The sequence below is a fragment of the Sus scrofa genome, chromosome 4, assembly GCF_000003025.6.
Source record: "Sus scrofa isolate TJ Tabasco breed Duroc chromosome 4, Sscrofa11.1, whole genome shotgun sequence".
NCBI lineage: Eukaryota > Metazoa > Chordata > Mammalia > Artiodactyla > Suidae > Sus > Sus scrofa.
Genome location: NC_010446.5, coordinates 92,713,345 through 92,741,309, shown reverse-complemented (window position 1 = coordinate 92,741,309; position 27,965 = coordinate 92,713,345). Strand labels below are relative to the sequence as shown.

The 27,965-nt window shown below is 42.4% G+C and overlaps 1 protein-coding gene across 3 annotated transcripts; it reads left to right on the top strand.

Annotated features, from left to right (window-relative positions):
* LOC110260316 (CD48 antigen-like) lies at positions 159–27,395 on the top strand. 3 transcript variants are annotated; one of them, XM_021089623.1, is made up of 6 exons: positions 159–261; positions 14,812–15,162; positions 22,170–22,469; positions 23,328–23,438; positions 23,765–23,910; positions 26,381–27,395. In XM_021089623.1, the coding sequence occupies exons 1-6, from the start codon at positions 195–197 to the stop codon at positions 26,489–26,491; spliced, it is 1,086 nt and encodes a 361-aa protein (XP_020945282.1). In that variant the 5' UTR covers positions 159–194; the 3' UTR covers positions 26,492–27,395. The 3 variants fall into 3 exon arrangements, with proteins under 3 accessions (XP_020945282.1, XP_020945281.1, XP_020945283.1); XM_021089622.1 differs by having other exon boundaries at positions 14,797–15,162; XM_021089624.1 differs by lacking the exon at positions 23,328–23,438 and having other exon boundaries at positions 14,797–15,162.

Genomic DNA, 27,965 nt, shown 5'->3' with positions numbered 1-27,965 from the left:
TATTACAGAATCTACATGGATTATTTGTATCAGAAAAAAAAACCACCTTATTTTTAAAACTTTAACTGTCCTTTGGCTCATCAGACAAAGAGAGACTAGTGTGTGCTGAGAGGACCTGAGACTGTGGGGGCAGTGGGAGGGGCGGGGGGCGGGGCAGAGGAGGAGCCACGGTCTCAGGCTGTCACTAGGCAGTCATGGACTCCCTATGCAGCAGCTGGTTCCCCACCCAGAACCTGATGTTCCAAATCAGCCTCATTCTCGGTGAGTAACAGAAGAGGCGGCGCTGCACCTGGGAAGGTGTGGTGGGAGGCTGAGGAATCAGCTGTGAGGGAGACAGGTGGGCAGCTGGGGCTTTCATGCCACCAACATCCTGATTCCTCAAGCTTCTTTGAGGGTTGAGGGGGAGGAAAGAGGGACTAGAGTCTTTCTGGGATGATCTCAAGTGTCTCAAGACAGGAAAATCACCATCAAATCTTTACTTCAAAAGGCAGTTATTTGCCCTGCTTTGTTGAGCTGCTGTTGCTGAAATGATTAGAGCAGTGTTTCATTTTCCACCTTCCTGTTTAATGGAAAAATCTCCACAATCTTAGGCCCTTCTCTCCATCCCGTACCCACTCCCCCAGCCTGCTCCCTTCCTCTGTCCCCAGGCTGAGGAGGGCATGCGAGGCGAGCGAGGACACAGGACAGTCTCTCATGGCCCCTCAGTCATGGACACTGAGCTGTGCTGATGTGAGGGGGAGCGGGGAAGTAGGATCCTGTCGTCTTATCTGCTGGTGACCTTGATGTTGGTTACAGTTTTTTCTAGCTCTTCATGGGGGTGGGTCATGCTGTAGATTGCTACCTAATGTGTGACTTGGGGATTGGCCCGCTGCCCTTGTACCCCAAACTTTTTTATGGTACAAAGAAGGGCTGAGCTCTGCAGTCAGACCCACTGGGTCACAAATTCTGGTTTTGCAAAATATTGGCCGTAAAGTCCTGGGCCAACAAATATACCCCGGGACAAAGGGCTTTACCTTTCTGATCTTCACTTCCTCACCTATAAAATGGAATGATAACACCTAACTTGAGGTGTCATTTTGGGAGATTAAATGAAACAGGGCACATTCTGACCAGTGTCTGACACGGGGACACAGATCACACATGTATGCCATGGTACGCTTTTTAGTCTTAATGAAAGATTTGCAAATAGACACTGTAAAAGAACAACAACAACAAAAAGTGGTGGGGAGTTCCCGTCGTGGATCCGTGATTAATGAATCTGACTAGGAACCATGAGGTTGCGGGTTCGATCCCTGGCCTTGCTGAGTGGGTTAAGGATCTGGTGTTGCCATGAGCTGTGGTGTAGTTCACAGATGTGGCTCGGATCCTGCGTTGCTGTGGCTGTGGCGTAGGCCGGCGGCTACAGCTCCCATGCGACCCCTAGCCTGGAAATCTCCATATGCCGCGGGAGCAGCCCTAGAAAAGGCAAAAAAAACAAAAAGAAAAAAAAAGTGTTGTTTCCTTGTTTAATGATTGAGTTTTGTCATAATTCAACAGGTTTTAAAGACAGGAAAGGTTTTCCTCTGAGAGTCAAGTGGGTTGTGGTAACATAGAGATTGCACGCTTTCCTAAACTCCCCACCCACCTCCACCTCCACAGAGTGAACATTGTGGAAACATTTGTCAAAAAATGTTTCGCCTTTCACATCGGTAAGAGAAATGCTACACCTTTGTTGATAAGTGAGCGGATGGTGTGAACAGATGAAGCGTAAAGAAAACAATACATAAGATAAATAAGCATGAAAGATAGTCATCTTCACAGTTAATCAAACAAGTGCAGATTAAGAAGACTTGATATCATATATTGCCTGTCAAACTAGCGCAGGTGTTTTTCTTTAATGAGAATACTCTGATGGCCATGGGACAGCGTGACAGATGCTCTCATATATCATGGGCAACTTTTAAAATGAACTTCTGGTAGTTCATTTGATGTGTCAGAAACGTTAAACCTTTGAAATGTTCCAACCTTTTTCTAGGTAATTCCATTTCTGAGGTTTAACCCAAGGGGAAAAACCTTCATGCAGAAGAATCTCATGCACAAAGACATTCCTTTTGGTCTACTTATAATAATGAAAACATTGGGGAATTCCCGTCATGGCTCAGTGGCAATGAATCTGACTAGGAACCGTGAGGTTGCAGGTTCGATCCCTGGCCTGGCTCAGTGCGTTAAGAATCTGGCGTTACCATGAGCTGTGGTGTATGTTGCAGACATGGGTCGGATCTGGCATTGCTGTGGTGTACGTAGCCAGGCAGCTGTAGCTCTGATTTGACCCCTAGCCTGAGAACCTCCATATACCTCGGGTGCAGCCCTAAAAGAAAAGAAAACATTGGTACCCAATAAGGGAGTATATTACCTAAGGTCAAGTTACAGCACGAAGGTGGTGACAATGACTGCTATGGGTAAGCCATGCTGGCTCGGTGAGTGAGAAGGTGAAAAGGACTTGGTTAGAAGGAAGAACAAGAATAAACATGTGTTCAGTATCTACCACATGCAAGATCTGTACTAAGAATATTACGTACATTATCTCTTTTCAGCTTCACACGCTACATGCTTCCTGTGGGGTTTCCTAATGAGGCAGGAAGGGTCAACACAGGGAAGATCCCCTGCTAAGCACCAGCACTGTGACCTATGTCAGGAATCTGGCTTTTACATAAGCTCCATTAAGTAGATGACACTAACCACATTTTGCATTTGAGGAAATCAAGGCTCAGAGAGGCCAGTCAACGTGCCTGAGATCTCAGAACTGAGAGGCCTCCCCAGGATTCTAACAGCAACAGGACTAGGTTCTGCCGCAGGCTGCAGAGAGGTGGCCAAGGCTGCACTGCCCTTACTGTCCTAGCCCTCCCGCCCCACTCCCACACACAGAACTCTGACCTCTTAATTAAGAAATAAGGGAACCTCTGCTATTTAAAAGAAATTACTCTCCTCTCACAACTTCTGACCCTTCTTTCCTATGGCAGCCTCTAGGGAAATGAATACATTTGCATTTCTCAATAAAGAAACAGCTGTTCTCTTAGTCCTTTCCGCCATCTGAATCCCTTTTCCTTTTTTCTCAACATAGCTATCACTTCCTCTTAGGGCTGTGGGGCTCTGTGGGGCCAGTGAGCTGTTAAGGTTTTCCTCCCATTTTTGTTTTGTTTTGTTTTGTTTTTTGGAGCCATCTAAATGGCTCCTCTCTGCTACCAGAGCACCTCTACTGTTCTGCTATTGCGGCATCTGTCAACATTCTCAGAGGGCTTGGTAGGTGGTGGCAGGGTGGTGGGGGTGGGGTGAGGTAGGAGGTAGCTGAGCCCCTGGGCAGTGAAACAGCAAGTAAGTCCATTGACATCTCAAGGAAAAAGTTAATTGAAGGAGCTCAGCTCAGCTGGAGTAGAGAGCTAAGATGACCACTTCAATCACTCCTGGGGTCAAGGAGAGCTCCCCAATTACACATGCGAAGTAAGACTCCTAGGGGTCAAAGAGGGAGGGAGTTCCAGGCCATAATAAGTCCTGATGCCATCCTGCACCCTTTGCTCTGGAATCTATCTTTTCCAAAAGATGTGCACACATATTGGGGAGGGTCCTGTGTCCAATCAAGTGTGAGAATTAAAACAAGATAATTGGCTAAAGGTAAACAGAGACCCAGAAGAACTGTCCTATGTAAGTGATTTAAATCTGCTCTCTGGCACACTCTTCGCTCAGGGGGACACCTGCACCCATACTCCTCTTTAGGGTGTGTATCACTTCCTTGCTTCTCACTTAAACTACTTCTCTGTGTGCTCTTACACATGTTGTACTGTGACTCCAACAGTAAACTCTACACATATATTTGCCTCCTTGCAATATTCTTGCTTTCAACAGGGACAAGAGTCAGGGCAATTCTGCTTCTAGCCTCCAGCTGGTCTAGTGGTTAGGATTCCTGGTTTTCATCCAAGCTGCCCGAGCAGAGCAGAAGATTAAGATCTCACCCCAAGCCATCACTCACTGCCATCTCTCCGAGATCAGGGGTATACAGGAAGCCACCTCTGCGCTCTTTTAGTTGCCAAACCACCACTGAGGGCAGGAAGTCCCTCATATAGGATGTAGCTGTTCTGCCTCGCCCAAGCAGGTAGTTGCTGTGCTTGAATTCTAAGCAGATTTAGACCCTTACCCAGGTTTCATGGAGTCCCACATGATAAGGGAGGGCAGGGAGCTGGGTGGGACCCAGTGGCTGCGATGTCCTTACTAGTCTTTAAACTGAGACAACACAAAAACTCTTTCCTGCAAATGCATTTTGGATAAAGCAGATTCAGGCAGTTCTGAGTTCATGATTAACTCATTTTTATTAAGAATCGAAGTGGACTAAACTGGCAAGCTCTTGTCTTTATTTAAAATAATAATTTTAAGACATAAAATATATGGCATCATATCATCATATTTCATTTCAGTTCCTCACAAATTTGTAAGGGAAATATTTTTATGGGCATATATTTGCCTATGTCCTCAAGGCAGGGAGCAGGATGTACTGACAGAGAAGAGATGGAAATGATTGTAATTACACTGCTCTTACCCAGCATTTCAGTTGTTATTGGATTTAGTTCTTTTTTCTGTATGTTCCAATAGGTTCTGGAAGTGTACTAGGAAGAGAATTGGAAATGAGGAACCTGGGTCTTGTAAGGATTGTGACAACCAATTTCCCTGTTTTCTTATTAATTGTAACTTTATCTCCCTGGTCCTAGTAAAGAATCTTTTGAATGCTTTTATTGAAGTATAGTTGACTTACAATGTTGTGTTCATTTCTGCTGTACAGCAAAATGATTTGGTTATACATATATACACATTTAAAAAATATTCTTTTCCATTATGGTTTATCATACTTTTCTATGCTCTACAGTTAGGATCTTGTTGTTTATCCCCCCCATGTGTAATAGCACAAAGGAAAGACTCTTTTCTACAACTTTAGAGAAATAGCTTAATAAATTTATAAATTTATTTAAATATGAGAGAGACCTAACCAAAAAACTCAAACCCCCCAAGCCCCCAAATCCCTTGTGACTATACAAATATACAGATGTAAAAAACAAAACAAAATTAAAAAAAACAAAACAACAACAACAAAAAGCAAAGATGCGGATATAGCTTCATAGCCGTGTCTTAGAACTTTCTTCATTAAATTGTTGGTTTTTGGAAATTCCCTTATTCCTAACTTTTCCTGAACCCTGACTGCTTCCTTCCTCTTTAATGATTTCATTCCCTGTTCAAAAAACCATGCATTGGAGTTCCTGTCGTGGCTCAGCAGTAACAAACCCAACTAGCATCCATGAGGAAACGGGTTTGATCCCTGGCCCTCGCTCAGTGGGTTAAGGATTTGGCATTGCCATGAGCTGTGGTATAGGTCGTAGACCCTGCTTAGATCCTGCTTTGCTGTGGCTGTGGCTGTGGCTGGCAGCTGTAGCTCCAGTTCTACCCCTAGCCTGGGAATTTCCATATGCCACAGGTGCAGCCCCAAAAAAACAAAACAAAACAAAAGCCAGACATTGCTTTGTGGCAAAAACTCTCTCCTGCTCTAGAGTGTTTTGTCTGAAAGAGAATAAAACCCTTGATTCACTGCCACCAGCACACAAGCATGATCGAAGAGTCTCCAATCTTTCAAAAATGCTCTCTTGAATACTGAAATACCCCGAGGAAGAAATTAAAAAGCAAGAAGTAACCGCATGCAAAGGAAATTAATGAAAAAACTATTTTGCTTAGTTTTATATAAATATATTGAAAGCTGAGATGAAATGGATTATTTTCTAGAAAAAATATGATTTACCACTACTGAGTCCAGAAAATCTAAACAGATGAATTGCCTGCTTTGGAAATGCACCTTTGTGTTTCTCCTCTGCCTTTACATACTACCATATTACTTCTGACAGAGGATGTCTGAGTTCTTTTCCCCTCACCAAGCAACTTTGTTTTTTCCAGATACCAGCTGGGTATCCCACAATTTAACTCTTTTTTTTTTTTTCGTCTTTTTGCTATTTCTTTGGGCCACTCCCGCGGCATATGGAGGTTCCCAGGCTAGGGGTCGAATCGGAGCTGTAGCCACTGGCCAACACCAGAGCCACAGCAACGCGGGATCCGAGCCTCGTCTGCAACCTACACCACAGCTCACGGCAACGCCGGATCGTCAACCCACTGAGCAAGGGCAGAGACCGAACCCGCAACCTCATGGTTCCTAGTTGGATTTGTTAACCACTGCGCCACGATGGGAACTCCCTTAACTCAATTTTAACAGTATCTACCTGCAGTTTGTGTCTGATCCCATAGGTAAAGTGTTCAGCCCCTTATTCTTCCCCAACTTCAGATTCTAGTCACAAGTGCAGGTTGTAAGCTGTGCTTCTGACAGACTGGACATAAATCAGAGGTTCCCATGACCTTCTTGTCAGGCTTGTTTAATTTGCTAGAGCAGTTCCCAGAACTATGGGAAATCAATTTACTTGCTAGATAACTGGCTTATTACAAAAAATGTAACTCATGAACAGCCAGATGGGCAGGTGCACGGGGCCAGGTATGTGGGAAGGGGTGCAGAGCTTGCATGCCCTCTCTGCGTGTGCAACCCTCCTAGCACCTGCTTGGGTTCTCCAAACCAGAGCTCGCCTAATCCAGTCCTTTTGGGTTTAGAGAGACGCCATTACATGGGCAGAATTGACTAAAGCACTAAGCATTTGTGATTAAACTCAGTCTCTAGCCCCCTCTTAAGATGACAGTGTGTGAAACTGAAAGTTTCAACCTGCTATCTCCTGGCAACCAGCCCCCATCTGAAGGAGCTTTCCAAAAGTCACCTCTTAAACATTATATTTCAGCTGTGATAGAAAAAGTCTTGTTGTCATTTCACCTTTATTGCTCTGGAGCTATATCAGGAACTGGGAACAAAATATAATGTTATAACGCCTCTGGAGTGCCCTCGTAAGAATTTGCAAAGGTTTTAGGAGCTATGTTCCAGGAGTGGTGAACAAAGACCAAATATATATACATAAAATAATTCTTGAACAAATAGAAAAACATGACATATTCCCCAATAGTAAAATTAAATTGTAAAGAAATCAATTATCCTGAAGTTAATCTACAAATTAAATATGATCCTAGTAAAAAAATTATCAACAATTTTTTTTAAAAAAAAATCCAGGAGTTCCCATCATGGCACAGTGGTTAATGAATCTGACTAGGAACCATGAGGTTGTGGGTTCGATCCTTGGCCTCACTCAGTGGGTTAAGGATCCGACGTTGCCGTGAGCTGTGGTGTAGGTTGCAGATGTGGCTCGGATCCCGTGTTGCTATGGCTGTGGTGTAGACCAGCAGCTATAGCTCTGATTAGACCCCTAGCCTGGGAACCTCCATATGCCGCGGGAGTGGCCCTAGAAAAGGCAAAAAAAAAAAAAAAAAAAAAAAAAAAAAAAATCCAGATAAGCAAATATTTTACATAGAAAAACATGAGGCAAGAATATTCAGAAACATTCTGAAAAATAATCATAATTGAGGAATGGGTCTTTCAGATACTAAAACATATCATAAAACTACAGTTGTTAAAGCAGCAGAGTGTCAGCACATAATGTATAAGTCCAAGAAAGATACAAAGATACAATAAATTATTTTGAGACAACTGGCTAGCCATCAGGAGGAAAAAATATTGTATTAATAGCACATACCTCATACCAAAATAAATTCCACAAGGACCAAAAGTTTGAATGAATCTGGAAATGGATAATAGTGATAGTTGCACAACATTGTGAATATACTTAAGCCACTGAACTGCATACATTTTATGTTATATATATTTTACCACAATAAAACTACATCACACAAAAAGATTTATACAAAATAGTGAGAAAAATCATGGGATTGGAGTTCCTATTTTGGCTCAGTGGGTTAAGAACTCGATGTTTTCTATGTGAGGATGTGGGTTCTATCCCTGGCCTCACTCAGTGTATTAAGGATCAGTGTTACTGCAAGCTGTAGTGTAGTCACAGATGTGGCTCGGATCTGGCATTGCTGCAGCTGTGGCATAGGCCAGCAGCTGCAGCTCTGATTCAACCCCTAGCCTGGGAATTTCCATATGCTACAGGTGTGGCAGTAAAAAAGAAAAAAAAATGGAACAATTTAATAACCAAGGGTAGAAGGTCTCAAGTGTGATAAAGAGAAGCACACAAATAATCAAAAGCTTCTGCAAACAGAAAAGATTGATAGATTTGACAATATGAAAATTAAAATTTCCTCATGGCAAAAAATGACTATACAAAGTTAAGGAAAATGTCACAAATTAGGAAAAATATTATAACATATTAAAAGGCAAAAAAAGGGAAAATACTTAAATATTCATCCATTGCGGGTGGGGAAAGAGGATCAGTAACAATTCAGGAGAATTCTACATGACCATGTAAAAAATTAAGTCAGGTCTTTATGTGCTGTTATGAAATAATTGTTAACCTCAAACATCAAGTGGGAAAAAAAGCACTATTCAGAGAAGATTACATAGTACATTATAATTTGTGGGAACTATGTCTGTGTTTTCTATGTGTATGGATAGAATATCTCTGAAAAGTTACAAGGAAAAGAGATGAAGCATGAGAGCATTCTCACAGTTTATCATTCTATGCCTTTTGCATTTTGTAACACGTGACCTTATTGGCTATTCAAAAGTTTAATAAAATTAAAAAAAATTAAACTTTCCTGACTTAATGTAGGCCAACAAATATGTTGAAAAGGAAAGGAGGGAAAAAGAGCCACACAAATCAACCAAAAGAGAGCTGGGGCTAATACCGGAAAAATTGATTTAAAAAAATTGGAGATAAATTGGAACATATGATATTGATAAAAGATCAAGACATCAAGAAGATATACAATATACATGCCAAACAACAGAGCCCACAATTTATGAAGCAAATATTGACAAAATTGAAGGGAAAATAGACAGTTCTATAATGATAATTGGAGATTTCAATGCCTTATTTTCAATAACAGATAAAACATCTGAACAGAATATCAGTAAGTCATAGAGAACTTGGGCAATACTCTAATCAATTTAGTTGAGGAGGTGAAAGATTTGTACACTGAAAACTACAAAATATTGTTGACATAAAGTAGATCCAAATGAATGAAACATATCCCATGTTCATGGAATATAAGACCATATTGTTAAGATGGCGATACTCTCCAAATAAATCTACAGATTCAGGGTAATCTCTATTAAAATTCCAATAACCTTTTTTTCCCAGAAATGGAAAAGTTGATCCTGGAGTTTCCTTCATGGCTCAGTGGTTAATGAACCCAACTAGGATCCATGGGGATTTGGATTTGATCCCTTACCTCACTCAGTGGGTTAAGGATCCAGCATTGCCATGAGCTGTGGTGTAGGTCACAGACACAGCTCAGATCTGGCATTGCTGTGGCTGTGGTGTTGACTGGCAGCTGTAGCTGGACCCTTAGCCTGGGAAACTCCATATGCCATTAGAGTTGCCTTATGACTTCAGAAATTCCACTCCATGCCCCACCCCCCAAAGGCAAGACAGAAATGGAAAAGCTGATCCTTAAATTTATATGGGGGACTTAGACATTTTGCAACTCAAAAACTGCTATAGAACTACAGTAATCGAAACAGTATGCTACTGGCATAAGGATAGATATATAGACTGGTGGAATAGAATTGAGAGTCTAGAAATAAACCCAAACATCTACTGATAATTGATGAATTGGCAATAGAGGTTTGAGTTTATTTGAAGATGTCAAGATTATTCAATGAGAGGAAAGAATAACCTTTTCAACAAATGGTGCTGGTGTAACTGGATAGCCCATGCGAAAGAATAAAGTTGGACCATTACTGATGTCACATACAAAAATGAACTCAAAATGGGTCAACAACCCATTGCAACTACAAAACAATTAGAAGGAACATAAGGGTAAATCTTCATGACCTCATATTTGGCAAAGAATTCTTAGATTTGACATCAAAAACATGAACAACAAAAAACAAAAACAGATAAATTGGACTTCATCAAAATTAAAGACTTTTGTGCATCAAAATGTGGAAAGACATCCTGTAGAATAGGAGAAAATGCTTGTAAATGATGTCTGATAAGGATCCTGTATCTAGAATACATAAAGAACCCTTACAACTCAACAACAAAAAGACAAACAATACAATTTTTTTAAATGAGCAAAGGATTTGAACAGATATTTCTCTAAAGAAGATATACAAATGACCAATGAGTACATGAAATGATATTTAATGTCATTGGCCGTTAAGGAAATGCAAATCAAACCCACAGTGAGATACCACTTCATATCTCCTAGGATGATTTTAATGGGAGGGAGGAAAATAGAGGTACTAGTGAAGATGTGGGTAAACAGCACCCCAAGTACGCTGTTGCTAGGAATGTAAACTGGTGTAGCCACTGTGGAAAACAGGCAGTTTCTCAAAAAATTAAACTTAGAGTTACCATATGACCCAGAAATTCCACTCCTAGGTATATATCCTAGAAAAGATGAACCATATGCCCGTGCAGATGCTTGTACGCAGATGTTTGTAACAGAATTATTCATAGCAGCCAGATGGTATAAACAACCCAAATGTCCCTCAGTGAATGAAAGGATAAACAAATTGTGCTGTATACATACAATGGAAGATTTAGCCACAAAAAGGGACAAAATACTGGTACATACTACAACTTGGGTGAACCTTGAGAACACTATGTTAAGTAAACGAAGCCAGACACAAAACGTTACATCTCTACGAGTCCTTTTATAAGATCTATCCAGAACAGGCAGAAAGTAGATTAGTGATCACCCCAGGATTAGGGAGAGGGAGGAGAGAGTGATAACTTAATGGGTACAAGGTGTTTTTCTGGGATGATAAAAATGTTTTGGACCTAGAGAGAGGTAGCAGTTACATAATGTTAGGAATACATGAACCGCCACTGAATTGTACACTTTATAGTATTAATGGTATGAGAATTTCGCTGCAATGAAGACAACAAGACATGCATTTAAGAGTACGCTGGTATAATTCTTGAAATATAACAAAAAAGAACAAAAAACTTAGAAAGTTTCCAGAGGGAAAATACTTTGAAAGGAAAAATAATCCAACTTCTCATATGGAGTACTGGAAACCTGATGACAGTGAAAAGACATCTATGTGCTACTTAAAGGAAAGAAGTAGCAATCCACAAATTCTTGCTATTTAGCCTCGATGTCACTTACTAGCAGGGTAAGAGAACATATTTGTACTTAAGTAAGGATCCAGAGAATAGAGCCTATTTGAGGAAAAGCCTCAAAAAAGTTGTCTGTCAAACAGGAAGTTAATCACAAGAGTAGGGAAAGATAAAGAATAAACAATGGTGAGCAAAAAAACACACAACAATTGTCATTAAACTGCAAGGGTTGATGGTAATGTGACTGGGAATTTTTGATTTAAGTGGTAAGTAAATATTCTTGAAATAAAGGAGTCATAATTTCAGAGAAGATCTAATATATGTCTGGAAATAGAACACTTGACTATGTCGGTGAAACCTCCAAGTTGGGAGGATTTGCAGTGAGAGGCGTTAGGATGTTACAAGGTTGTGCAGTGAGCAAAGAATGTGGGCTATGACTATTCTGCATTTTCATTTTACTTGGGATGATGGTAAGCAATGGGAGACAGAGGGCAGGATGGGTATCTTTTGAAGATTTTAATATAATAGTGGAGAAATATACATATCAAGAAGGTAAGGGCTAAAGGAAGGAGAAACACAAAAGAATTCTAAGGAGGGAAAAAATGGTTGGAGAGCAGTGTGACTTCACCTCTCAGCAGCGCTGCCCTCATTGTCCACCCTTCCTTCTTTCTTTTTCTTTTTTCCCCAGATTTTTATTTTTTCTTTTATAGTTGATTTTATAGTGTTCTGTCAGCTTCTGCTGTACTGCAAAGTGACCCAGTCATACATATACATGCATTCTTTTTCTCACATTATCTTCCATCATGCTTCATCGAAAGTGACTTGATATAGTTCCCTGTGCTATACAGCAGGATCTCATGGCTTATCTACTCCAAATGTTATAGTTTGCATCTACCAACCCTAACTTCCCAGTCCATCCCATTCCCTCGACCTCCCCCTTGGCAACCACAAGTCTTCTCCAAGTCACGCTTCCTTCTTGAAACAATTTCCTTCTTTGGCTTTTCTGACTATGCACTCACCTGGTTTTTCCCACTGGCTGCTCCTTCTCCACCTTTCTCAACGGATTTCTCAGAATCCTCTGGTGGTCAGTACTATTCCCTCTTTTCTTCCCTAGCTATCATGTCTCCCCATGTCATATTAACTCATCCCATGCTTACAAATAGCGTGATTGCATTGAGGGCCACATTTCCAGCCTTAACATCTACCCTGGGCTTTAGATTCACATCTTACGGCTTATTTAACATCAGTTCTTGGAAGCCAAAGTTAGCATGTCTAAAACTGAATTCTCATTATGCCTACTCTTGCCTAAACCTGCTTCTCCTCAAGCTTTAGCGACAATTACAGCTTGATAAATGTCCCTCCATCTACCCAGTTGCTTAAACTAAAAACTTTTATAAATCATCTTTGAGTCTCCTTTTACTTCTCTCTGGCATCCAGTCCACCAGCAATCTTTATCATTCTAACTCCATTTTTTTCCCCCTGAATCTCCCCATTTTTTCCTCCTCCCCTACCACTATCCTTCTCTCACTTAACTTATTATAAAATCCTCTGAACTGGAATCCCTTTTTCTCTTCTTGCCCTCCTAGAAACTGTTCTGCACAGAGCATTTATTCTAAAGTGATCAATAAAAATGATATTACTCTGTCCGAAACCATCTGGCAGCTTCCTGCGGCCCTCAAAATCCTTCCAACTGCTTTACCCATCCTACAAAGCCTTTCCTGTCTCAGTCTTCTCTTTTCAGATTTCTTTTTCACTCACTCTACTCCAACCACAGCCCTCCCTTCATCCCACGTGCAAGCTAAGATCACTTCTGCACTGGAAACTTTGCACATGTTTTTCTGCTGCCTGGAATAATTAATTCTGCCTTGCCATCTTTCAAGATTCACTTTAATTTTCACACCCTCCTAGGGGACTTTCCTAATGAATATGCTCACCTCACACTTCCATCAAACCACCAGTATTCTATCACATTATCCCAAGTGTCAGTCAGGGTTCTTGATTATAAGTAACAGAAATCAACTAATTAATTAAGTGTATATATATATATACTATATATATATAGTGTGTGTGTGTGTGTGTGTATGCGCGTGTCTTTTTGCCATTTCTTCGGCCGCTCCCATGGCATATGGAAGTTCCCAGGCTAGGGGTTGAATCGGAGCTGTGGCCACCGGCCTATGCCAGAGCCACAGCAACACGGGATCTGAGCGGCGTCTGCAACTTACCCCACAGCTCACGGCAACGCTGGATCCTTAACCCACTGAGCAAGGCCAGGGATCGGACCCGCAACCTCATGGTTCCTAGTTGGATTCGTTAACCACTGCGCCATGACAGGAACTCCAAATATATATATATATTAGAGGAAATCGGGTAGCCCACAGATGCTTGAGGGTCCAGGTGAGCAGGTTTTGAGACATCTCATCCAGGAGCCACACCTTAAGTTGTACCACCTGAGCAGGTCCAGTAGAAGCTGGTCTATCACTCCTAACACAGACACTATAGCCTACATCCCAACACCACTGACCCTGGACCCTTGATTAGCCCCAGAACTGCTGCCACCATTGCCTCGGGCAATGAGGCGGCTGCTGCCATGACTGCTATTGTCAATAGCACAGATACTGTGGTCCTCCTCCCTTCATGTCACTAGATTCTGTTTGAAAGTCTGAGTGGTTGTATCTGATTGGAGGAGCCCAGGTTATGTGCTGCCTCAGCTGCAAAGGTGGCTGGAAAAAATATCTGCAGTTCTCACCTTCTATAGCAGGAGATGGGCTCTGACTCATAAGGTGGAAAATTCCATAAATATGAGAAGTTCAGTTTTCAGGCAGCAGATATGAAATCTGTGCCACATCCTTTTTAATTTTTTTTAATAGCACTTATATCTGAAGTCATTTGTTTTCCCCTGATTTTTTTTGGCAGTCTGCCTTGTTAGAGTGGAAGTTTCATGAAAGCAAGGACCTGGTCTGCTTGATCACCACTCTGTCTCCAGCAATCTCAGTGGTGCCTAGCTCATTAAACATTTATTGAATGAATTTGTGCTGAGGGCCCAAAGGGGTAAAAAGTTGTATCCAATAAGTAGGGTTTCAAGAAGGAGGGAATAGTCATATCAAATGCCACAAGATGGGCCCATTAGACTAGGGATTGACCAATGACATATGAATATGTTCATTTTAGAGGGTTATTAGTAATTCACTCAAGAGCAATTTCAAAAGAGTAATGTCCAAAAACCATTGTGTAGGGGATTGAAGAAAAAATGATGGCAGCAGAGAAAGCTGAAATAATTTCTTCTGGTGTATGCAGACAAATGGGGGAAATTGTATTATTATTTATTAGCTTCAATATTTTCAGTTTCTATTTCCTGACATTAGACCCAAGGCCTATTTAACATCTGCAACAAGAGGAAACATGAATCTGAAAATGTGACAGATATGAGCTTGAATCAAAACGGCCAACTTCTAGGCAAGACCAATCCCTAAGCAAGTTCTCTGCAGCTTTGTTTCTTGTTGTAAAAATGGAGATAATTCTCCTTTCATAAATGTAGGATGCATGTAATGTGAAAGCACACAGTGGATACAGCATATGTTTACTCTTTCTTTTTTTTCCCCTCTAATCTCAGCTATTCCTTCGCCAGCTTCCCAGACTGTCAGTGACCCCAGCTCGTCCTGCACATTGAAGAGGACTGTGGGGGAATCTGTTCAGCTGCAACTGAACTCCTCTTTGGATCCTAATATCCGAGAGATTGAGTGGAATTTGGATTCTGAAGATGATGAGAGAACTCAGATTCTGGTGTCCTGGAATCCTAATACTCTTAACCCTGATTGGTATGACCTTGAAGAAGAATTCAAGTGCAGATTCAGCCTAACAGAGATGGCTTTCTTGAGCATCAGGAATCTCACTATGGAAATGAGTGGACTATATACAGCGAGAATCAAATTCCGCTCAGGAAAATCCCAGGAGGAAACCTTTAGACTCTGTTTATATGGTAAGGTATAGGACCATGCCCCAAGCAGGCATTCCCCAAACCACTTGATCTCAAGTAAGTTAGCCTAAAGTCAGATGTAAAAAAAATCATCCTTTTTAGGAGTTTTTGCAACTCTTCAAATGATGTAAAAACAAAACCAAATTTTAAAAATTACATTTTAGGAAAAATTAGATACAATTTCTTAATTTCTTCTGATTTCTTGTGTTTGTTTAACATTATTTAATTTAGAATAGGAATGGAAAAGAGCTTACGCTTCATCGCTTTCCAGTTAATCCACCTCCAGCAGAACGATGGTAAGGCCTGGCTACCGCTATTGTATTCTCCTGGGCTGGACCATCATTCAGTCCCACATCCCACTCTACGGCCCCACATACAGCTGGCAGAGGGAAGGTAGGGGATACAGGATGGGCTGCAAGTCTACACATCTCACAAGAGACAACCATAAAAGTTTTATCAGAACAATCACTTGAGAGGTCCCCCAGGAATACAAAAATATAGAAGCCCACCCCAAAATATAAAAAACCCTGTCTTTCAATTATAAACTACTGCAAAGTTGATATTAGAAATAGGCCATTCTATCAGAAATGTCCTTGATCGGTTGGTTCAAAAACTGATTTAGAAATTCTTGAATGACCAAAAAAAAAAAAAAAAAATTGGCAAAACCAACCAACAAAGCTGGACATCAAAAAAGATGAAGAAAGAACACAAAGGAGCTCCCATTGTGGCTCAGCGGTTAACGAATCTGACTAGGGACCATGAGGTTGTGGGTTCGATCTCTGGCCTAGCTCAGTGGGTTAAGGATCCAGTGTTGCTGTGAGCTGTGGTGTGGGTTACAGACTCAGCTCGGATCCCGCATTGCTGTGGCTGTGGTGTAGGGCAGCGGCTACAGCTCCAATTAGACCCCTGACCTGGAAACCTCCATGTGCCTCAGGAGCAGCCCTAGAAAAGGCAAAAAGACAGAAAACAAAAACAAAAAACAAAAACAAAAACATGAAGAGAACGAACGTTAGAACTAGTCATTAGGTAAAAAGTCTTTTTTTTTTTTTTTTGGTCCTTTTCTTTTGGGCCTCACTTGGGGCATATGTCAATTTCTCCTACAGACCTATGTATCTTTATCATGGAAACACTCTTCACTGACCTAATTTGAGGAGGCTTTCATTTCTATTTTCTTTTTTCTTTTTCCTTTTTATGGTCACACCTGTGGCATATGGAAGTTCCAGGCTAGGGGCCGAATTGGAGCTATAGCTGCTGGCCTACACCACAGCCAAAGCAATGCCAGATCCGAGCTGCCTCTGTGACCTACACCACAGCTCACGGCAACACCGGATCCTTAACCTACTGAGCGAGGCCAGGTATCCAACCTGCATCTTCATGGATGCTAGTCAGATTTGTTTCCACTGAGCCATGACAGGAACACCTAGGTAAAATGCTTTTAAACCAGTAGATCTGAAAACCAGCCAGAGAGATATTAAGACAAAGCTCTGTCCTAGACGCAAGTCAGAGATACCAAAGGAGACCTCCAGCCCCTGTCCCTTGGAGTTCCCAGGCCAATGAGGAGCCAAATACTGTCATCCCCTAGGAAGCAGGGAACTCTAGGCAGACAGTAGAGAGGGGAGGGAGAGGAGGAGCGGAGGGAGCAGAGGCTGGGGTATCTAACCTCCCAGATCTCTTTCCCATTGGTCCTCTTGGCTTCCACCCTCCATCACCTCTACTTGGGTTATCATAGCAGCCTTCAAGCTGGCTTCCCTGCCTCTTTCCTTCTCCCTTGCAAATCCATGAAGCTGATATTTTGATCTCTGTAAAGTGTAGTGCTCTTCTTGTTATTTCCCTGCTTAAAACCAAGTAATGCTCCTGGTCCCCAACCCCCACAGGATAAATGGCACTTAGGAAAAGAAGCCCAGCCCTTACAGGATTTGGTTCTTGGCTGCCTCTTCAGCCTCATTCCCTGACACTTTCCCCCATGTGCCATGTTCCAAATTTTTTACCCCTCTTCTCACCACCTGGCCCATTTCCTTCTTGACGTATGCTGGTGGCTCTCCAGGGAATATCCCTCTCCCACACATTCTCTGCTCACCTCACCTAGTGGGAGCAAGGGCGGGATGAGGAACTCCAACAGAAGAGATTGGAAAGAGGAGGCTGGATTGACTGGGTTGGCTCTGAAGCTGGATTGTCCGGTCAGTGAAAGATGGAAAACACATCAGCTGCCTCCAGCTCCTCATCCCCGAGCTTCTCTCTCTCTCCTTCTTGGTCGATAAATACCTGGCCTTAGCTTCCTGAGTAACATCATGTCAGTACATTCTTATCCTATCTCTTTGGGCAGCAAGAAATGGAAGACTTGGGGTTCCTGCTGTGTCTCAGTGAGTTAAGAGCCCCACTAGTATCCATGAGGATGTGGGTTCAATCCCTGGCACCTTGCTCAGTGTCCTAAGATCTGGAGTAGCTGTGGCTGTGGCGTTGGCCAGCAGTTGGAGCTCTGATTCCACCCCTGGCCTGGGAACTTCCATATGATATAGATATATCTATACAAAGGGGAGAAAAAGAAAAAAGAAATGAAAGCCTACTCAAATTAGGCCAATGAAAGGTATTTTCATGGTAAAGATACATAGGAGAAAGATCGATAAAGGAGTTCCTCTGACCTTCATGTTCACAGGAACCAGAAAGTTGATGGGCACTCTCTCCTGTCTGTCATGGACCAAGTACTCTATGTCTTTGCTTTCAGGGTCTCTTTCTCCCTTTCCTATCCTTGTTATTCTCCTGGGCTTCTCTATGTGGTTGGGAGTATAGCCTTCTGCAGCTATGGGTTCCATACAACCGGAGAGCAAAGGAAGTTTCCTGGTCCACCCCATGTGGAAAATTCCAGGATGGGCTCTTACTGGTTGGGCTTAGGTCACAAGATCACCCCAGATGAGTTACCGACCAGGAAAATAGCATATTTGGATTGTCAGGGCTTGAGATGTGTCATGCCCTCACCTGTAACCAGGATTAGTGTGCTTTGACTAACAAACAAATCATGGCAAAACCACAAGGTTGGAACAAGCGAGGAGTTGCTAGCAAAAGTAGAAGTGCTACCAGCTGGTTTCCCTTTGTTTTGCTTTCCATTTTCTGAGAGTCTGCCAGCACCCATGTTGAATCTCCCAGCAACACTTGCTCACTCCCCATCTCCTGTAGAACTAATTTCGCATCCCAGCATTAGAGATCCTCCATCCTTTGGTGCCACTGTTCCAGCCTTTTTGCCATCCAAACACTTTGTTCCTCAAATATAGCCTCTCTCTCATTACCTCATGGCTTTCAGAGTCTCCATGTCCTAAGTAAAGATTTTCTGATTCCTAATGAATATGTATTTCCATTTTGAAGCCTGAAAGTTATTTTTCCTGATCCTTTTATGGATCATGTTTCTCTCTGCCTTGCAGTAGTTATTTGCGTATCATCTGCTCTCAACTTGAGAGCAGGGTCCATGCCCTTCTCTTTTTTTTGGCCACTTCCATGACATGTGGAAGTTCCCAGGATCAAACCCTTGCCACAGCAGTGACCCAAGCCACTGCAGTGACAGATGTACTGCTCTGTAGAGCCAGATCCTTAACCCACTGCACCATAAGGAAACTCCCATGCCCTACTCTTATTGGCATCCACCCAGTGTTTAACACAGCTCCAAATAGGTGCATTCAGGAAGTATTCCTTTAACCAAATACATTTAAACATTTTTAAAAAGGATATGTACAGAACTGCACCTAAGTTTTATAGGACTTTTTAAAAAAATTAGTCAAGCCTGATTAATACTCCTTCACTTACTGAAAAGAACATAATAAAAATCCATGAAAGCCACTTGCTGAATGAATACTTTAAATGCCTAAGAGTACATGCTCTCTAACACCTGTCTCTGCTTCATGACGCTTTGTAATAGACATTCCATTTGAGTTTTCTTAAAATTTCATTTTATTTGAGATGTGTTATGATTGTGTTTTGAGATGTGTTATGAGCTGATTTAAAATGTCCTGTTTCAGGTACACAGAACACTAAATATTTACTATCTGATCTTTTAATCCTGCTCTAGGTGACTCTACTAATACACCTAAATCAATGCAACTTTATAGGGTTATTTTGAGGATTAGTTGGATTAATTTGAAGCCCTTTGAGCTGTGCCTGGAAATACATACCTGTTCAGTAAATGCTAGGTATGTTTTTCTTTTCATCAGCTAATGCAGTAAATTACATTGATAAATTTCCTATTTATACTATCCTTGCATTCCTATAATAAACCCAACTTGATCATGATGTATTGTGTATTTATATTTGCTAATATTTAATTTAGGAATTTTAAATTCTGTTTGTAATTGCTTAACCCATGGATTTGTAAGTGTGTTTCATCTCGTTTGGGTTTTAGTATTCTTCTAAGACTATGGCTATATTCAGGTTTTCTCCCTCTTCTTAATAGGATTTTTATCATTTATACTTTCCTAGAAGAGGATTATTTCATTTATATTTTTAAATTTATTTACATGGAGTTGTACACATAATTTTCTTCCTTATAATTTTATATACAATACATATACTATATAATAATACTTTTAATTATATTAATAAGTTTCTTCCTCTTCCTTATTATTTTTACTATCTCCTCTTATCTGTAGTTATGCCCAGTTCTCATTCCTAATGACATTTAATTACAGCTTTAATTTTTCAGTCACACACCACTATTTTTTCTTTTGATTGATCCTTTTTCAAAAAATCAACTTTGAGAGAGTTCCCCTAGTGGTTCAGTAGTAACAAATCTGGCTAGTATCTATGAAGACTCAGGTTCGATCCCTGGCCTCACTCAGTGGGTTAAGGATCCAGCATTGTTATGAGCTGTTGTGTTGGTCGCAGACATGGTTCAGATCTGGCATTGCTGTGGCTGTGGCATAGGCTGGTGGCTACAGCTCTGATTAGACTCCTAGCCTGGCAACTTCCATATGCCATGGGTGTGGCCCAAAGAATACAATAATTAAATAAATTAATAATAATAAAAATTTAAAAATCAACTTTGATTCAGCTGGTCAAATCTTTTTTATTGTTATCTTTTCCCTTAAATTAGGAATATGTTTAACTGCAATTAGAATTAAACTTGATTTTTAAAGCCTTAAGCAAATGGCAGTTTATTTTTCTCATGTAACAAGAAGTCAACAGATAGCATTTGCTGGCCTTCATCCATCCGCTCAGCATTGTCCCCAGGGAAGGAGGCTCCCTCTGTCTTTCTGCTCTGCCATCCTTGGCACAGGGGCTTTTGTCATCATGCTTGTTGCCTCATGGCCCAAGATGGCTGCTTCTCTAGGCATCAATCTAAAATAAAGACAGTAGGAGTTCCCACTGTGGTGCAGTGGAAAGGAATCCAAATAGTATCCATGAGGATGTGGATTCCATCCCTGGCATCACTCAGTGGGTTAAGGATCCGGTGTTGCCTTGAGCTGTGGTGTAGGTTGCAGGCATGGCTCAGATCCTGCATTGCTCTGGCTGTGGCGTAGGCAGGTGGCTACAGCTCCGATTAGACCCCGAGCCTGGGAACTTCCATATGCCGAAGGTGTGGTCCTTAAAAAGACAAAAAGTAAAATAAAATAAAATATAAATACAATAGCAAAAGAGATACAGACAGGGGGAAAATCCTTCTTGTTTTGAGGCTTTCTTTTTTAGAGAGAGACCCTTTCTCGCACCCAGCAGATTTTCCCTATTTTATTGGTCAGAAGCAATGCAATGGTAAGAAACTGAAATTGAGAATTTAGCTTTCTAGATTCTTCAGTAAACAAAGGCAAGGACAATGAGGGAAGTAGGACTGAGCATGGAGTGAGCTACCTACCAGATTGGCCCCCTGGCCATTAACATCTGTGTTTACCTATGTTACATCCTGTTCTCTAGGCTATTTAAGTCTATCTGCCATAGTAAAACCATCCAAGGTAGGAATAGTGGATTTGATTTAGACTTTTGCAAACTGTGTTGCTAGGTACATAGTAATAAAAAAAATATCTCTATTTGGCACACAATGTTTTTTATCTCAAATTTTATTTGATCTATAGTAACTATTGCCACACCTGCAATCATCTTGTTGAACATTTTGCTCATCTGATGTTTTTCAACTCTTTCTTTTTAATCTTTCTGTGTCATTAGGTAGTGTAAATAGCTAATTTGGCTGATCTGGGTCAATAGGAGGATGTAATGCATTCAAATGTATTTTAATATTTTGCATGTACGGACCTACCCTGGGCATCTTATTTGATGTTTTTTATTTATCCCTTTTTTCTTTGTTTTTTCCTCTCCTTTTGTTTGATTAATACAATTTTCTTTGATCCAGACTTCTCTTGTAGTTTGGAAATTATACAACATTGTATTTTTACCCCACGGGTTACTAAACTTCCATTTTACTTCAATATTTAATGATAATAAATATGGCAGTTCCCATTGTGGCTCATGGGTTAAGAACTTGACATAGTGTCTTTGAGGATGTAGGTTCAATCCCTGGCCTTGCTCAGTGGGTTAAGTATCCAGGATTGCCAGCAGCTGTGGTGTAGGCCGGGAGTTCCAGCTCTGATTCCACCCCTAGCCTGGGAACTTCTACACGTTACAGGTATGGCTGTAAAAAAAAAAAAAAAGAGGGAAAAATAAATAAATAAATAAATGAAGATAATCAATATATTTTCATTCTCTGAACAAAACAAGAGCAGTAACATGTTCTAGTGTATTCTCAACCCCTCCCATGTTTTATTTATTACATACACCATGATATATATGTTATCACATAGAATTATCATGTATATGTATAATTATATAATTATAATATAGATTATGATATTTAGTTATCTAGACTTAGCATAGAAGGGACTTAACCATCTACTTCATGGCTGGGAGTCAAACCCCTTAGACCGGGTGGTGGTGGGGAAATAGACCTGCATCACCTGCATCACGTCAGTGAGAGAGGTGATATATTTGGGTGGGCCTCTAACTCAGAAGCTCCGTTTCTCTCTTGTCTCCTCTTACCCCAGAACCCATCCCCCACCCTCAGATTCAGATCCATTCATTATCTAATACATCAGGCTGGTGCCACATCAGCCTAGAGTGTGGGACCCCAGGAAACACAGGGAACCTGATGGTGACCTGGCAGAGCCAGGGGCTCCCCAAGGAGCTAGAGCAGAGCGGGACACTGGGGCCATCCCCCAGCTCCAGGAATCTAAGCCTGAGCCTGCCCCTCAGCCACTTCAACAGCCGCCTCACCTGTGTGGTCAGCAACCCTGTGGATGAGAAGAAAGAAACCTTATACCTGGAAAGCATCTGTCCACGGAGGGGTGAGTGTCATCTGCTGGGAAGGGAATAGAAATGGGCAGGCAGAGACATGGGGAGGGCAAGACTGGGAGGACAGTTTATAAGATGCAAACAGTTTAGGGCAGTTTATAGGATGCAAACAAAAAGTCCCCACCTTGGTGAATAGCCACACCCTCAGTATTAGTCTTTAAACCTTCAAGTCCAGAAACTAGACCAATATATGGAGACAAATGCATCATCCAGGACATCAGTGTGGGAATAGCATGTGCAAACCCTTCACCAGCACTGAGGAGCCTGGGAGGCTGAATTAGACATTAGATCCAAGTAAGGGAGGAAGAGGATTTGAGGAGTAAGGACTGAAGAACTTCAGAGCCCCCGGTCCCCAGCCCTGGAAAATTTGGGTCCGCCAGATTCAGCTGGGATGGGCTGGACATGCATAGCACGTTTGGGCTGATAATTGCCCTTTTTTGTTGCATTATCAGATTTGCTCTTTCAAAGGATGGTTACCACCTCTGAGTACATAAACCACATCTCAACCCTCCTTTATGCAGTCTGAACACCTGCGGTCACTATGACCAGTTACCACACTTCTCGCATTAGCCTAGGGTAATTCCTCGACTACATAAAGGAACTCTATGGGGTAGGTTAGGGGTGGGAGCCTCTGAGATTCCTGTGCAGAGATGGGACAGAAAGCCTGGCAGGAGAAACATTAAGGAGGCAGTGGCTCGTGTGTAGAAAGACTAGAAAGGAGGAAACCTCTTGGGGCTGCATCAAGGGGGTACATTTGGGATACAGCCCCTGAGCCAAGGTGGTCCCACCTCCTCTGCCTTGCCTACCCAACAGGCCTGGCAGGCAGATCTGACACCAGTCTTTGACTCCAGGTTTTCTTCAGGGCAAATGGCTTTGGAGGGGCATCCTTCCCACAGTTCTGATGATGAGCCTAGGGGCTGGAGTGTGGCTCTGGATGAGGAAGAAGATGGATACTGGGAGAGGCAGGTGCTGGGTAGACCCTGAGGGGAGCTCTGTGTGTGGGGGGTTCAGGGAAGGGGAGTGGATGAAAGAGATCCCAGGGAGCGGGGCAGTGCAATGGGTAGATGGAGGCTCGTTGACCTCTCATCCCTGGTAGAAGGCTGGGGTAGAGGAATGTTGGGGGTGGGAGCTCCATGCAGGCTCAGAAAGGAAGGGGGTGGATGGTGGGGACAAGACAAGGGTCTGGGACATGGTCTTATGACCCAGGAGCCATGGCTGCCCTCCCCCACGAGCCAATGAGGAGTCACTTCAATCCTACACATGCTCATTGAGCATCTGTTGTATACAGCTGGGTCCACTTTCCCGCCAGTGGTGCCAGGCTCAGCAGCAACTCCTCAGGTTCTTCCCACGGAGACATCTGCTGATCTTCAGACTGGAGGGGCCAACAGCCATGACCCTGCCTACGAAGAGATTGGCCTCCTGAGACACCATAAGGTGGGTCTAATTTCATCAACTGACATGTGCTCAGAGGCACTGAGTCCTGGGAAGTCTGGAGTGCTCTGCTCTCCATCAGGTTTCGGGTCCAATCCTTGCTTTGGAGAAGACGGTTGCTGTGCCTGGGTGCCCACATGTTGGGAGCTGTGGTGCAGAGGGAGGAAACTCACTAATGGGAAGCTTACCTCACTCATGTGTCCACACCTCATCAGATCTCTGCTACCCAATGACGGGGGATGGCAGAGCAGAAGGGGCCAAAGTGTAAATGACCAGGTGTCCAGTAGGTCCTGCCATCTATATAAGACCAAGGAAGTAAAGTAGGGCACACTAGAAGGCCCTGAATCCAGGGCAGACCCAAGCATCTGAGGATGCTTCTCCTCCTCTCTTCATGGTATCCCTCTCCTTCCTACCTCCCTGAGAGCCTGCCATTAACACCACCTCTTTGGGTAAAGGCTTTGTTGCCCGCACTTGTGAGATGCCCTTGGGAGAGCATCTCGTGCCACTACTGGCCCTTAGGTGGAAATTGGTGCTTCAGCCACAGATGGAATGATTTGCCCAGGGGAGAAGACCTGGAGACAGGACTAGCTGGAAGAGGAGAGGACACTTGAGGGACTTCCTAGAAGCAATGATTGTCAAACCATTGGGAACATCTGAAGGGCTTGGAAAGATGAAGGTTGCTGGGCCCACCCCCAGAGTTTTTGATTCAATGGGTCTAGGGCAGGCCTGAGAACCTGCATTTCTAACAAGTTCCCAAGTCATGCTGACACTCCCTTTAAGAACTACTGGCCTAAAAGGCTGAGCAGCAGAGAAGCAAGTAGGGATGCCCAAGGAGTAGCCAGTGGCCAGGCCCTCTCCTCTCCCATCCTTTGACTTCTGTAAAGAGGGGACAAAGCCAGACCATTGCACCACAAAATGTCACGACCTAGTCCAGTCCCAGCAGGTTAGAGTGGTGGAAAGTGGGGCACAGAGGGAACACTTGGACTTATCAAACAACCACTAGACAGAATAGGGAGGGACACTCCCAGCATAGTGTTCTGTGCACCGTCCCCACCTGCCTCGATGCCTGCCACGTTGTGACTTCCCATGTCAGCCCTTCCGATTTATGTCCCTATCTAACCTGGGCCTTGGGGGAGTCAGGAAATAGTTAATTGTTACCCAAGCCCTAATAACACTATCAGAGAAGCACAGGAGGGGAGCAGCTTGTGACTTTGGGACAGAGAAAAAGATCAGGCAACATCTGACTCAGACACTCAGTCCTGTGCTGAAGCCCTTACCATCTCAGTTCCTGCTCTTGGGAAGCCTCCAGTCTATGGAAAGAGTCAATTCCCTTCAAGGAGACAGACAGCTAAATGCAGAAAAGAGCTGGGGGTGGCATGAAGAAGGGTCTGGAGAAGTGGATGTGAGGCTTGTCTCCAACAATGACTTTTTTATTGACATATAGTTAATTTACAATGTTAGTTCCTGGGGTACAGCAATGTGATTCAGATACACATACATATATTATAAAGAATATATTATATAAATATATCCAATATTTATATATTATATAAAGAATATATTATATATTCTTTTTTACTGAAAAAAAAATAGACTACAGTGCTCTGTGCTATGCAGTAGGAGCTGGTTTTTTATCTATTTTATATATAGTAGCATTTTGTATCTGCTAATCCCAAGCTCCTAATTTATCCCTTCCCCACCCTCTTTCCCCTTTGATAACCGTAAATTTGTTTTCTATGTCTGTGTGTCTGTTTCTGTTTCATAAATAAGTTCATTTGTGACATAGATTTATTGATCAACCCTCTAAAATTACTTTGTTCCTTGTGCCTCAGTTTCTTCATTCATAAAATTAGGATTATAGCAATGATACCTTACATTTATCTGATGCTTTTCAGTTTTTCAAAGCACTTTTGCAAAAAGAGCAGTTAGGGTGATTTATAAATTTGTTCAGCAAATATTGTTGAGTGTCTACTGTGTCTATTGAATTGTTCTGATTTGGACTACAGATGTCTACAAAACCAGAGCAATCCTTGGCCTCATAGAATATACATTCTAGGTTGAGGGAGGGGAGGATGACAGATTAATATGCAAAATATGAAGTGCTGTATGATGACAGGTGCTTGAGAAAATTAAGCAGAAAAGAGAGATGAGATGGTAGGGTCCTACTTTAACTAAGGATGTCAGGAGAAACCTCGCAAGAAGAGAGACCCTGAAAGAGGTGGGGGAGTGAGCCAAATAGAGTCTTAGAGTGGAGAGAGAGACATAGCAACCCAGGTAGAAGACAGCATGTGCAAAGATTAGTAGGGTGCAAGGAGAAGTCTGCGCTGAAGCTGTATTTTGGGGAGTTATCAGGCTTGAGAGCCAGAACCATTTGGTTGAGGACAAGAAGCTCATGAAGAGACGTAGCTTGACTGACCCTTCTCTCTAATGCTTAAAAATCAATCGAGATTCTTAAATGCTGCTTGAATTGTAGAAAGACACAGAGAAGGGCAGCTGCCACTCAGATGGCCCAGAGCAGACTTTGTCCATCCATACTGTCTACGAGAAGATTCGGACAAGCCCAGATCTCCAGAGGGATACCTAGACCACGAAGACATTGTGGCATCAAGGGACCTTGGAAAGATCCGCCTCGTCCCTCCCTTTACCTGTTAAAGTCCCCAAAGGTCCCCCCATAAGGTGGAGCTGGAACTAGAGCTCAAGTCTTTCTGACCAATCTCACTGACACCACAGAGCAGCCTGAACTGCTCCCCTGGGTTCCCCACCACAATTTTCTCACATCCCACATGGTGGATGGTGACTCTGCTTCTTAAATACCCAAGTGTGAGAAGCAAACCCTTCAGCCTTCAGACCTATGGACCATTTAATCCCATCAGGGAACAGCCATGGTCCAGGGAGGACCTCATAGGGATGGTCAGGGGAGAGAGACATGATTTCCTGGACAAGGGAGGGTGCTGGGGGCCCTGAGAAGGAAGGGCCTTTGGTGGAAGACCTTCATGATTTCACAGCCCAGCTCATGACCCATGAATAGAGAGAAGAATGAATGTTGGGTGTGAAAAAAGCAAGGGGCCTGCAGATACAAGATTCAAGGCCAGCTGTGATGCAAGGGGAGAGATGGAAACGGAGGTGGAAAGGAAAACATTTGTTTTTTGAGCTGCATCGTCTAATAGGCTTAGTTTTAAGCATAGGAAGTGTAAGTGTGAGTGTAAGTGCAAGAATCTCAGGTTCCTAACATTCAAGTCATTCAGACTTTTATTTTTATTACATAATATATACATGGAGTACAACAGTCAAAAGACCTGTCTCGTTGAAATGATCATGTTTCATCGTTTGGTTGTTATTAAAATAGGGTCATATTCCCATTATGTATTCTAACTCATTGATTAAAATAGTACATAAAAAACATACATTAAACCATGTTATTAAATTTCCCTACTATTTATAATGTTTTATCACTTGACCCCTTTGAATTTAGAGGTAAAAAAAAAAAAGTTGAGTGATTATAATTTTTGCTTCCTTCTTTCTAATTTATTTTTGTGTATGTCTTTTTAAGGCTGCAACTGTGGCATATGGAAGTTCCCAGGCTAGGGGCTGAATCAGAGCTACAGCTGCCAGCCTATACCACAGCCCCAAGAATGTGGGATCCGAGCTATGTCTGTGACCTACAACACAGCTCATGGCAATGCCAGATCCTTAACCCACTGAGCAAAGCCAGGAATGGAACCCGAGTCCTCAGGAATCCTAGTCAGTTTCTTTACCACTGAGCCATGACGGGAACTCCCTTCTTTCTGATTTTTATGCCTCATTCCTTTCTCTTGCCTAACTGAATTGGCTAATGCCTCCAACACCATGTTAAGTAATAGTGATGATAAAGAATATCCTGTGGGAGTTCCTGCTGTGGTGCAGTGAGTTAAGGATCCAGTAACAGCTGTGGCAAAGGTCATAGTTGCAGCTCAGATTGGATCCCTGGCCTGGGAACCTCTATATGCCTCATGTGAGGCGGAAAAAGAAAAAACAAAACAAAAACCCTTGTATTGTTCTTAACCTTAATAGAAATGCTT